We start from the raw sequence: 12614 nt of genomic DNA, 5'->3' as shown, positions 1-12614 counted from the left end.
GACATGCAGCAAAGGGCTGCAGGCCGGACTTGAACCCATGGCCACTGCAGCAAGGACTTAGTGGTACATAATGGTACAGCTCTACCAGGTGAGCTATCAGGGCAAAATGGTCTTAATAAAACAAATCCATGATGTTCACAGGGGCTACCAGAATCAACAGAAATGAAAGTTCCTTATAGCTTTTTTAAATGAATTAATTCATTTAAACTACTTTAAGCTAAACTTGCAAACTGGACAGTCCCGTCCTAATATAATGGAAATGTATTTATTGATGAATTTCAAAATGGATTCCCTTAGGCCTCTTTTGTGGAATCGGCTATGGACAACCATAAAGACCACCAGTGGGATCAGATTTGCTCAAATGCAACAATCAGACGAGACTATTTCAATGATCTGGTTTTAAAAAACACAATCGACTAGCAGTTTTATTAAAAACTCCAGAAACAAAAGTACGTAGACAGCAACGTGTGACTGCAGAAACAGACCAGACAGTCTATAGCAGCAATCAGAAATGCTTTTTGGCAGATATAAGCCATCACTGAAAGACTCAGTGACAGTCTGACCATCAACACTTATTGTCTATCTAAGTAATCTCTCAGTCAAATACCTTCAGTTTGAGAAAGGAATTGAAGCCTCAACTGCCCAATCCAGCTATCAGCTACCCCTGGATGACACATAACAGGGCTAGCTATCCACCGCAGAATTGGCTGGGCTACAAATGAGGAGAAAAACATCAGAGTCAAAGAGGTATTTGTGAGGAGTCGGTCAAGTGGAACTCATCACGACTACACTGTTTACCGCCATCATCCTGAGGTGTTTTCAGTCTGGCCAAGGAAAGTCAGGGAGGACTTGCTCTGGAGATTGGACGCCCACACACACGCAGGAGAATTACAATACCTACCACATCTTTAACATGCTATGTGATTGGGTACCCATGGGAAAACACTTACTTGAAGCTTTAAGGGTAAAAGTATGGAAACTTTATACTGCTTCTCTCAAGGTTACATGATGAATTTCAAACAAAATGCTCCATGTTCAACAGGCCTGATCTCCTGAAATGTCATCGCAAAACTCATCTCATGTCTGTGTTCAGGACCTTCCAAGGAGAAACTACAGTAGCCGCAAAATGCTCAACTGCCCCTATCTAGAGCCAGTGATTGGTTTGTTTGTTGAGGGATACTGTAGAAAAATGTTCGTTCAGCATGGCAGCCTCCAAAGAAGGCGACCCACATTGTCTGTAGATATAAAAGGCTCATTCTAGGGTAACAAAAAACACTGATTCTTAGTTTTAAGTGATTATACACTAATGAAAACTAGTTATGGATGTAAATTCAGTTTCAGCCAGATCCTATAAAATGTTACACACTGGACGTTTAAGAACTTAACTTACGTTACTTAAGTATGTTATCTAAGTTAACTTACATAAGTTACTTAATTAGTCGCTAACTTTGCATGCTGTTTGGTGCTGAGCAGGTAGTGTGCAGTTGGTTTATCAGATCCTTTAGATGATAGATGCTAGATGAGATAAAAATGCTAAAAGAAGCTACAATACCCTTAAGGCTGAGGGAAACTACAGCAGAGATGGGTGATAATTACTATGGGTTCATCACTACCAGCACCAGACACCTTTCACATAGTCATCCATTTCATTGTTGATATAAATGACATTGATTAGTGCAGTTTTAATGCTTTCTGAGGCAAATAAATATTGTATACATTCTACATATTCTGCATATCGCGTTTCCTCACTTGTTTGTGAAAGAGATACCTATTTTCTAGAGCAAATTATCTTCAATATTATTATACAGTATGGCACTCATTACACATGAAAGGTTTTCAAAGAGATCCACTCACGCTGAGAAACTCATGTCTGTGTTTAGAGAGTTTCAGCTTGTTGTGCATCCTACGCATATATCCTACAGCAAAGCTGATTGTATCACTGAGCTGACTTTTTCAACTTTCAGGCAACTCGGCTACAGATAGGGGAAATTTGCATTAATTAGATAGGCTCTTTGAGAAGCAAGAATATGCTGCAGGATGAATATATTAAAAGGAATTTTGAGACATGCTATAAATACTAAACAATATTGTTTTTCACAACTTGGGATAGATATAAAGAAGGGTAGACATGGTGCTTGAGCTGTGGTGAGTCTTACTCATCGTGCACTTGTTTACAAAAATGGTAAGTTCAAATAAAGTGACATATATAAACAAATGCTGCTTTTTAAAATGTACACTTGTACGTACTTGTTAGAGCTTCATCACTCTCGGTGGAGTTTGCTTCCTGGTGGTTTAAAGGATTTTAATTATGTATGTGCCTCCTGGCTCAAAGAGAACATTCAGTACAGTACCCCCCAGCTACAAGTGGTCCAAAGAATCAGCCGGTTGAATCACATAATTATACTCTCAGCATCATCCAGTAGGCTACTAGTTATGTACTGCTTTAGGTAAATATTCAAACTCATTGTATTCAAGTATTCTGGCTTTTCAAAGGGTACAAGCATCAGTGCATGAAATATATAATTTCTGAATACAACTTTTTAGATATTATATGTATTATGTGTCCTTGTGACAATTGGAGGTTTAAACTTCTCCCAGTGCAAAAAGGTTTGAGGCGAGGGGCAATTTAAGAACCCTTAAAGTCAGTAAGGAGTCAATTCTCCAAGAGTCAGAAATCCTTAAGACTGTTATCACCAGAAAAGTCAAAATTTTGATCCACAAGGGACCTCCTATGGTTGTGACAGTAATAACTGTCCTGGAAGTAGTGTAAAGCTGTTATAGTGTCAGAAAGCATTGTGGGGTGAGGTTTGCGTGGATGTTGGGATGAAAGGGTGAATCAGCAAAGCATCTCATTCTGACAACAAAGACTGCAGTTTACACCCTGTATCGTATCACCAGTCAGGATTGGTTTCTTTTAACTATGATGGTGATATAACCCTAACACTGACCACAATCGTTTCCAAATCTTAAGTAGTTTTAGTTGCATGACTTACCATCATCATAGTGTTAACAGACACAAACACTCATATGAATTGTTTTTGGAAGACAAGGAAGGCATCACTGTACAGGCCTACCACCTACAAAAATAGGCACGCGTTGACCGTTGGGCGGCAGACAAAGGCAGAAGCCTTAGGGACTACTGGCTATGGAACTATAAAGCAGGAACAGCTGGGTAGAAGTTGGAAGTGTCGGAAAACTTAAAAAAGGAGGCATCCATGAGTCCTAAAACCAACTGACACCTTCTGACACAAAGTAGAAGCGGTTCTTCTATAAACTCTTTCAGAATTTGGCCTCTTTTTCCACAACCTCATTCTTTCTGTAACTACCCAAAGCTCAGGACCATAGGTGAGAGTTGTAGTGTAGATCGACCTCTAAATCAAAGACTTTGACCTAAGGTCTGCTACAGTTCTACTACTGTTGATCTTGGTTTTCATCTTGCCACACTCAAACTCATGAACTCTTGTTCATGAGTGTGAATCCTTGTTCATGAGTGATTGTCAGATACGTGAGGGTATCCCAAGGTACTTGAACTCACCAACACCAACTCACTGGAGTGAGCAATCCAGTTTTCCTGCTAACAACCATGGCCTCAGGCATATCTGTGGACTTGTTCTTTCTACTCTTCGTCTCTCTTCTGATCAATTTATCGATCTATTTAGTATAGGTAGATAAAACACAACGTAGACAAAGATTAAAAAGGAAGCGAGTCCATGTGTGTTTCTGGCGGCTACATAGAGACTTGTGGAGTCAATGATGTGAGGGTTATGGGATAATGATGACATAAGTGAGATGATAATGACAGCTATTATCGTCATATACTGTAGCAGCACTTCACCAAGATAGCCTGTGAGACTTAACTGTATCATACTACAGCTCCTCTGTAGTTCAGAATATAGGACTCATGTTACATGTGTCATTAGAAAAATGACAAGATCGTTACCATTTGTCATTTTGAATTGTCAGTGAGTGCTTACATTGCGGGGACCCATTTGACATATTGATGTTGAAGCAGTGTGTACTGTCCGTTACAGGATTTTATGACCAAGCGTTTTTCCTATAGTCAACATCAGCAAAATAAAAGCATCTGCGACATATTTCAACACGCTTTCCTTGCAGACATCAATTTCTCAACATCAGTTTCGTCAGGCATGTCATGCAGTATTAATGCTGGGAATTAAATCTAGGCAGCTTTATGATTATGATTATTATTGTATAGCCACTTGTCATAAAAAAGCAAATTCACTTCCCACTGGTGATATAAACCTTTTAATTAAATATGGTATTTGCAGTGGAGCAGTGCATCAGAATACAGTTTATTGCTATGGAGGTTTTGAAATGCAGGAAGCACAGCCGGAATTTTAGAGCACACTTTTCAAAACATCTTAACACAGAATCTGTCAAAGGCACATTAACATCACACTGCTACAGTGAACGGGAGCTTTTGATGAGTCAATGAGGTCACCCCACAAAAACAATCAACCTGAGACAGACAGCTGTGTCGGTGCTGGCGGGTTTCCTTCTGCACCGCAGAACAAACAGCAGCATATGAAAAGAAAAGCCTCACTTCAATTATGCATGTGTTCAAATGAGGGGCTTGCAGTGTTGGCTCCTTTACTTGCATATGCATAGATAGCAAACTGGATCTCTACGTTACATCTTCAAAGACCTTGCTGGTCAAGTTTCCCTTTCATGTCACGTCAAGCTAGACGTAAAGATGGAAAAATCATCAACACACTAGAGGCTGCTGGTTCAGTATGGTAGGATATGAAAACAGCATAAAGAATAGAGATTCTGGTCAAACAATGAGCCACCAATTTGCATACTGGGCTGGCCCTGAAAACTCAAGTCAAGAGAAATGACTGAGTAACACAGTAGTAAACAGATTAGTTGTATGTATCTGTTAAACCATACGTTCTGGAGATTTCTGACTTTAAAGGTCCCTTTTATGGAAATATTCCATGTTGACTCCATTCATATTTGTCATGACACTTACAGTTTGGACTTATGGAAGTATTTATCCTAGGCCCTGGTGTGTAATCATCATGTTCCCCCAATAAAAAATTTAAATTTCAAAAACTGCAAGAAAGCTCAGTATTCAGTGTTAAAGCGAGTGTAAAACGCACTGTTTGCTGTTCACTGAACTCCTCCTGCTTCATGTTGGTGTACACATCAACCAGCAATAGTGAACACAACAGCTGTGTGCAGCTCAGGAGTGCGTGTCAAAATGTATAGTCAATTCTGTATCATCTGTGCGTCATGCACACATATGAGTGTCTACAGAAGTAAAGCTTTTTAAATTTCAGCATCCCAGATGCAAATATTAAATATAAACCAGTGTGTAACTGCTCTTTATTAAAACATCTGAATGAGTTTAACAAGTTGTAGGATGATCAGCTCTGCAGTTGTCACTAAACTGTGCCAGTGTGAATCAACGTTATGTTATTAGGTGTTGGTCAAAATGCACACACTCCCAGGTAGCATTTCTGAAACTTAGGTGTGCACCGGGACCAGCATTGTCTCTGGCACATGGTCCTTATCGTTCTATGAACTGTGTGTGTCCTGTGTTTTACTGTCTTACTTTTACTGACCAACTTCTAGCATGTCGTCATCCACGCGTCTTCAAATCCCACCAATAGCTTGCCAAAAGCGGAGTGTCTTGCGTGCCCGTCGTTGTTTAGTTGTGCATTTTGTCCTTAAAATTAATACAAAACAGTATGTTTCTCCGCTTTTACTACATTTATTGGTGAGTTTTACTAAGCTACAGTAGGGTACAATCCGTTATCCGCGGTTGGCCTGGCCGTGCATCACTCAGTAAACAAACACTTTTCTTGCTAGAGCTCCAGAAACAGCATGAGATAGGAGATGTAAAACTACACTGAGAGGTTTTTTGGTACTTTTTAACTATAAAGTTAAAATTAAACCCAGGAAAAGTATAAAATATAGAACCTTTAAATTTGATTTGGTAAAATGTGAACTGTTTCAATGCCAACTTATTATTCAAAGTAGATTTTGACTAAAAACGCTTTATTTTAACAGTTAATGCAACTTAATTTTCCTTTCCCTTTCATGTTAGTCAGTTCAATTAAATCTGATGTAATGCATATACTGACTTAATTAAAGGTAGTTTTACTCATTTTCTTGGCTTTTCCCCATAGGCTGTGCTCAATTTTTTGTCTTATAGACTATATTATTGACTTTGCTTTACTCAGAATACCCAGCCAATAAAATATTGGATAATGCTACCTCAATTTTTATTAAAAACTCAAATTAACAGTTTGAGCTGCATACTGTCGCTAAAGAAAAACAGGTTAAACACAGTCATTCCACCATGCAGTTTGGTGTAAACATGTTAGAAATGAGCTTGAGTTGGGAAATAAAGTCCTGAGAATATCATCTACTCCACTGCTTCATCCCCAGAGGTCATGTCTTGTGTAAACACACCCACAGTGTCCCTCACTTCTTTATTTGACGATTGCCAGACATTTGATGTTAAAGTCACTCATGCTTGCAGACATAGTCTGGGACTATGAAGTGAGAGTGTTTTGACAGGCTCATAATATATCTCTCTGTAGTGCTTGGCAGCGCCGATCAACAATAAACATGCCTGGATGCCTGCTGTAAGCTATTTTACAGCTCTTGATTTTGCTAATACATTTTGGGAGGAGAGACACTGCCTGCATGATGTTCAACACTTTGCTGTCTGGCAAGTGAAAATTGAACTTTGTTAATGGACCTCGGTTTGTCCTGTGCTGTGACCTTGCTGTGAAGGATAAGTCTGTGTGTGTGTGTGTGTCTGTGTGAGAGCTCAGTACAGACAACAGTTGCCATGTGTCCTCAGCTGAGCTGTATAATGTACAATGTAGGGATGGACCAATTATCAATTATTATAAATTATGGGATCCAATTTGAAATATTATTAAAGCTCAAAGTTCCACCCACAGAACTATCTGATTGGTTAGACGCTGGTAAAGGTGGATCTCATTTTGATGACTTTATGCTGCTGGGTAGATTCATCTAAAATTATACAAAATAATGTATTAGTTTATATTATGTATTAATAATGTGAAACGTAAATCAAGTTATCAATTAAAGGTAGTGGATTAAACTGGTCAATATTTGCCTCCAAACTGCAGAGCAGTAGCATAAAATGGAAAATTTTACAGGGGCGGAGACAGATGTTGGAAATACTTGGGGGTTAGAATTAACCTGGGGGGGCCATGCTCCCCTGGGGAGATTTTTTCCCATTTACAGCAGCTATATGCACTATTTGTAAAACCAGCTGAGATAATAAAATGCCTAAAATGTGTACAGCATTTGGGAAAAACATGATAATTGCCCAAGAAAAAAGAAAGATCCTGTAGAGCCTATGGCCTATTTTGTATCTAATTGTTCTCCAACTGTCTTCATCATTCTGAAACCAGAACACAAAAATTGTTGAGGATGACTCATTTTCACTCCTGCTAACTAAAAAAAAGGAAAACACTGTCTGATGTTATTATGTTTAAGTTACATAACATACAGCATTATTAATCTTGAAACCTGGAGTTCACAGAATGAGTGTTTAGTTTTGTTATGTCCTTCAATATGTCCATTGTCCATAAGCTGCTACCTAGACACACACAAAGACAACAGCCCTACCGCTGTTAGCCTATAGTAGATGACAGTGTTTCCAGTAATAGAACTTTTAGAGACTGATGGGAGATGACAGAAAGTGGGAGTTATTTTAAAATCAGCAGAGAGAATGAGAAAGAGATTTGAGGTTTTTGAGAAAACATTTGGGGTTGGAGCCCCAGAATTATTGGATTCATTATTTTATTTTCATAGTTGGGGTTAGATATACTTTAATGTAGTGTAATACTGAGAACTCTAAACATAACTGTAATAATTGTAATAATTGTGATATTTGTAATGATTGTAATTTGTCTTCCCTGCTCTTGTGGATATACACACACAGACTCTCACACACACACACACACACACACACACACTAAGTATTACACACATAAGCGTTTTTATTGTTTTTCTTAGTGTTATATTGGATAATATCTTGTTCTTGTAATATTTTCTGATTTAATATTCTGTTATATGTTTATCCACTCTGCAATAAAAGCTAAAAGAAAAACACTGAGATTTAAAAAAAAATGCAAATTATTATTTATAATCATAACAATTTAGAAATCTTGTTTCAAAGCAGTTAATATTAGCTTTGATTTTATGAAGGATTTTCTTCATGCTTTATTTGCTCTACGAGATCCATTCGTCTACACTTGGCTTTTGCCTCCTATTTTTATAATTACTTTTGAAGAAGTTATTCTCAGTATTGTAAGTAAGTAATTATACTTTCTATCCATTATTATAAGAGAAATTCCACCTACTAGGATAATTAAATTAGGACACATACAAATTTTCACAATACATCTTACATTTTTCTTACTTTTACTTTTCAACAACAATCCAATATAATTATTATTTTTCATAGGAGCAAAATATATGGGTTAAGTTTCCATAGATTTCTCCATATTCCCTCCAACATTTAGATAATGCTGATGAATCAGATTTAGAATATTTATTGGGGCTAATAAAACACTGCATCTGTATTCTTCCAGGCACATTCTCTCCGGTAGTTGTTTTTTGTGTCCCAGTTAAATGCCCGCCCATTAATCAGTATCAATCACAGTGTCCGATTCTTTGCCCCATTTCGCCAGCAAAAAATGGGCCAATTGGCCTATCATTCACGTAAATATTGTTCTCACCAAAGTGACTGTGAAGCTCTCCTCTCAGACATCAGAAAAAGTTGGAATCATCGTGGTCAGATGATGAGACAGGTTCAAGAAAGCAAAAAGTGACATCCTTCATCCATGTCCCAAACTCAACAAGAAGTCAGCCATTTTTAATTTTGTGGTAATATTTTGGAGATTTATACGTGTTGTATAATTAACTCCTTCCTACAGAATTTATAGGATTCACCTCAAATTTGGTCAGTGCATTCTAAAGACCTGCACCAAACTTGGCATGTTTCACCTACTGGAAACAGGAAGTAAGCCTTGTATGGCAATCATCATCTGATTTACATGAAATTTTCACGGCGTGGTTTGTACAATATGTGCTGGCATATAAGGTGTATGGACTGCAAGGGCCTGTTCATCACTGCTTGCAGCTTTAATTTTTGCTTTATTTTTGAAAGGTGTGTTCTTGTGTGTGCCTGTGTGTAGTATCGGACTATGGAAGGTGGTGGCGAAGTTCACAAGCAACCCACAGCAGAGCTACTCTGCAGGGTTTGAGGTCAAAGAATATGGTAAGTCCCTCCCAAATATCCCTTGCATGCATCTGGAATGTTTTTGAGCTGGGACTTATCTTCCTGATATAAGGAAGGAATCCAGATTTTTTTAAGTGATCACTGATGATTGTTTTTTAACTGGGCACAATTTATTCAATACTATTACTGTTATTACACAAAATTCAGCGGAAGCTAAAATTTATGTGGCAACTTGGCTTGACCATGCCCCCTCAATGCAGCCCCCAAGGGACGTTTCACAGACCATCACAATTAAAAGTTGTGCTCTTGGTGACTGGTAAAATGGCTTGGTGCTGAATTTCACGTTTGGCCATGAAACAGGAAGTTGTCATAACTTCAGTGTACATGGTCCAATCTCCACCAAACTTCACATCTGATAAGTCCCACTCTAAACACATGCCAGTGTAAACAGTGTGTAAACACTGGTATAATCATAAAATTCATTACAATAAAACACATTACCATTAATTTGTCTCTGCCCAGACAAAAGTCTTTTACTTGATATCTATTATCTATCTTATTCTATCTATCATTATCATATCTTAATCTATCTATCTATCTATCATATCTAATCTACAAACACACAATCTTTTCAGTGCTGCCCAGTTTTGAGGTGAAACTGATATCAGGGAGCCCTTTCTTCTATGTGGACAGTGAAGAGCTCTCAGTGGACATCAAAGCTACGTATGTGAAGGTTTTTGTTTTGTGGCTCAGGAAGCCAGTTTTACAGTAATTGGTAAATTAATTGGAGAAAATAATAAAAAGTGATGTTCAAAGGTTGTGTTAGTGGTGTTTTTTAACTGTTGTGGTTAATTTAATTGTGTTACAACATGTCCTGCTCTTATGGTTTTAGATATCTATTTGGTGAAGAGGTGAATGGTATGGCCTACGTGTTGTTTGGGGTTATACAAGAGGGCAAAAAGAATAGCTTTCCAAGTTCTCAACAGAATGTGCAGGTGAGCAATATGCACATACTTACAATTTTACTGTATTTCTGGCCATCTCTATGCCAGCTGATTGGTCAAACTCTGGCGGACAACAATTTAGATTTATAAAAGTACCTCCAACTGTTCACTGACAGTATTTCAACAGGTATTTTTGTATTATGTGACATTAGGTCGAGAGAGGTGAAGGAAAGGTCACACTGAAGAGAGAGCACATCACAACGTCTGTCACAAACATCCAAGACCTGGTGGGGAGTTCCATATTTGTAGCTGTCAGAGTGCTGACAGACAGCGGTAAGAAAGAGAGACTTTGTGTTTGTCCGTGTGATTCACACTAATTCAGTAGCCCAAATCATCATATATTTATAAATAAATATAAATTTCTGTCCAAAATTTCCCAAACATGAATGAAAGGTAAAAAAAAAAGAAAATTAAGCGATCTGTTTTAGTTAATCAAGTAGAAGTGGACAAAAAATAGTCTTGTAACCAGTTTGTATGTGAATGTGTTTTTGTTTCTGCACCAACTCACAGGTAGTGAAATGGTGGAGGCAGAGTTGAAAGGTATCCAGATTGTAACATCACCGTACAGCATCCACTTCAAGAAAACACCCAAATATTACAAACCAGGAATGTCCTTTGATGTTACGGTAAACACTTATTTAAGGATTTTAAAAAATCCTTTACAGAATACATTTCAATACTGAAATACACTAATTTAAAACACTGAATTTCACACTCTTTAAAAACACAGATTACAGTATAACATATCAAAAATATATAATAATACTTAGTTTTAATGCTCCTTTAATAACTATAACTAATGCTTTGATAGAGTTTCATTATAATGCCAAGGCAAATTTTCACAAACGGACATGATATTGCAGAGAAAAAGATAAATTATTTTAACAATTTGGGCCACTAGATCCTGTAATAAAAACAATAATTTGACAATTATTTATTTAATAAAATGTGTTTCAATAAAACATCAGTGATGATAGTTTTGACAGCTGTTTGTGCCTCTGATGGCAGGTTGAAGTTCTGAATCCTGATGGCACTCCTGCAGAAGGTATTGCAGTGGTAGTCAATCACCAGGAGCGGGGCCGCACTGAAGCCAATGGCATTGCAAGACTTACCATCAATACAAAGGGGAACACTGGCACAATGATAATCACTGTAAGTTTCTAAAAATGTTCAGCCTTTTTGCATTACTGTTTGCATTAATCAACTTTTTTGATATTCACTTGTTGAACTCAAATAGTGCTTTTTTTATGTTTCTTTAGCTCACTGGTTCTGCTGCTCACACATTTATTGTACAGTATAATGATAATACAGTCCAGCATGTTCAAGCTAAATAGATACATTTTTCAAGACTCGGTGGATACCAAAACACAGCTTAAAGGAGTTAATATTGGCCTTGAATTTGACAGGTGGCAATAAACAGGTCTCTAAATGAATGCTAATGTTGTTCTTTGATATCAAAGTAGACATTTTTTTTTTACTACCAACTAGTTTATTTGTAGTTTGAGTTGATGAATCATTGATGTTAATTTAAAGTGTCTTAAAAAAAGAAACCACACTGACTTTTTACCTTAATTAAATGTCAACATTTCATGTAGCTCTGAAATGAAATAAGACTAGACTCAAAACATTTGCATTTGGCAGTGATGACCAGATTTTTATTCATTCAGTCATTGAAAAACATTGTCAATTCTTCTACAGTATTTGTCTTTTGTTATTATATTTATATTAATAGGCCAAGCTATACCAGGCAAGGCTTCAATAGGATAGACTCTGTATTTATTGTTTATTGCGTATATGTTTACCTGTGTGTGTGTCTTTAATTGCAGGCAAATACCACTGATGACCATATTGCACCTGAAAGACAAGCATCAGCCAACATGGTAGCTGTCCCATATTTCACCAAAAGCAACAAGTACATCCACATAGGTGAGCAACATCCTGAAATAATAATTTAAAAAAGGGGGTTGATGGTGGTGGCAATGGCAAAGTATGTGCCATTCACTAGATCTTTGCAGTGTCTAGTACTCAGCACAGGTCATTTTCGCAGGTGTGGATGGAGCAGAGGTGAAATTGGGACAAAGACAGAAAGTCAACTTCTACATCCACCCGATGGAAGATACATCAACTGACATGACATACCTGGTGAGGATCCCTGTACATATATGCATTTTTGCAAATGCATGGGTGTTTGCAATGCTTTTAACATTCGGTGTAGTTCTCATGCTAGATAAGTGCTGATGTGTAAATCTGTGTGCCTAGATCTTGAGTAGAGGCCAGCTGGTGGAATATGGCCGTTACAAGACAGAAGCACTGATTTCCAGGATTGTTACCATTACCAAAGAAATGCTGCCATC

General features: G+C 37.6%; 1 protein-coding gene across 1 annotated transcript in view; it reads left to right on the top strand.

Moving 5' to 3' along the window:
• LOC118340909 (complement C3-like) overlaps window positions 1–12614 on the top strand; it is a 94134-nt gene that overhangs the window by 14557 nt on the left and 66963 nt on the right. The window contains exons 2-10 of the mRNA XM_035679072.1: window positions 9213–9295; window positions 9892–9979; window positions 10149–10251; window positions 10413–10533; window positions 10771–10886; window positions 11269–11412; window positions 12087–12186; window positions 12308–12402; window positions 12520–12608. Of these exons, the coding sequence (XP_035534965.1) occupies window positions 9213–9295; window positions 9892–9979; window positions 10149–10251; window positions 10413–10533; window positions 10771–10886; window positions 11269–11412; window positions 12087–12186; window positions 12308–12402; window positions 12520–12608 (939 nt within the window). The remainder of the gene's footprint in view (window positions 1–9212; window positions 9296–9891; window positions 9980–10148; window positions 10252–10412; window positions 10534–10770; window positions 10887–11268; window positions 11413–12086; window positions 12187–12307; window positions 12403–12519; window positions 12609–12614) is intronic.

This window comes from Morone saxatilis, unplaced genomic scaffold (genome assembly GCF_004916995.1).
Source record: "Morone saxatilis isolate NCDOM2014 unplaced genomic scaffold, NCSU_SB_2.0 Contig7, whole genome shotgun sequence".
Taxonomy (NCBI): Eukaryota; Metazoa; Chordata; class Actinopteri; family Moronidae; genus Morone; species Morone saxatilis.
Note: the sequence above shows the minus strand (reverse complement) of the source record. Positions and strands in the feature narration are given on the sequence as shown.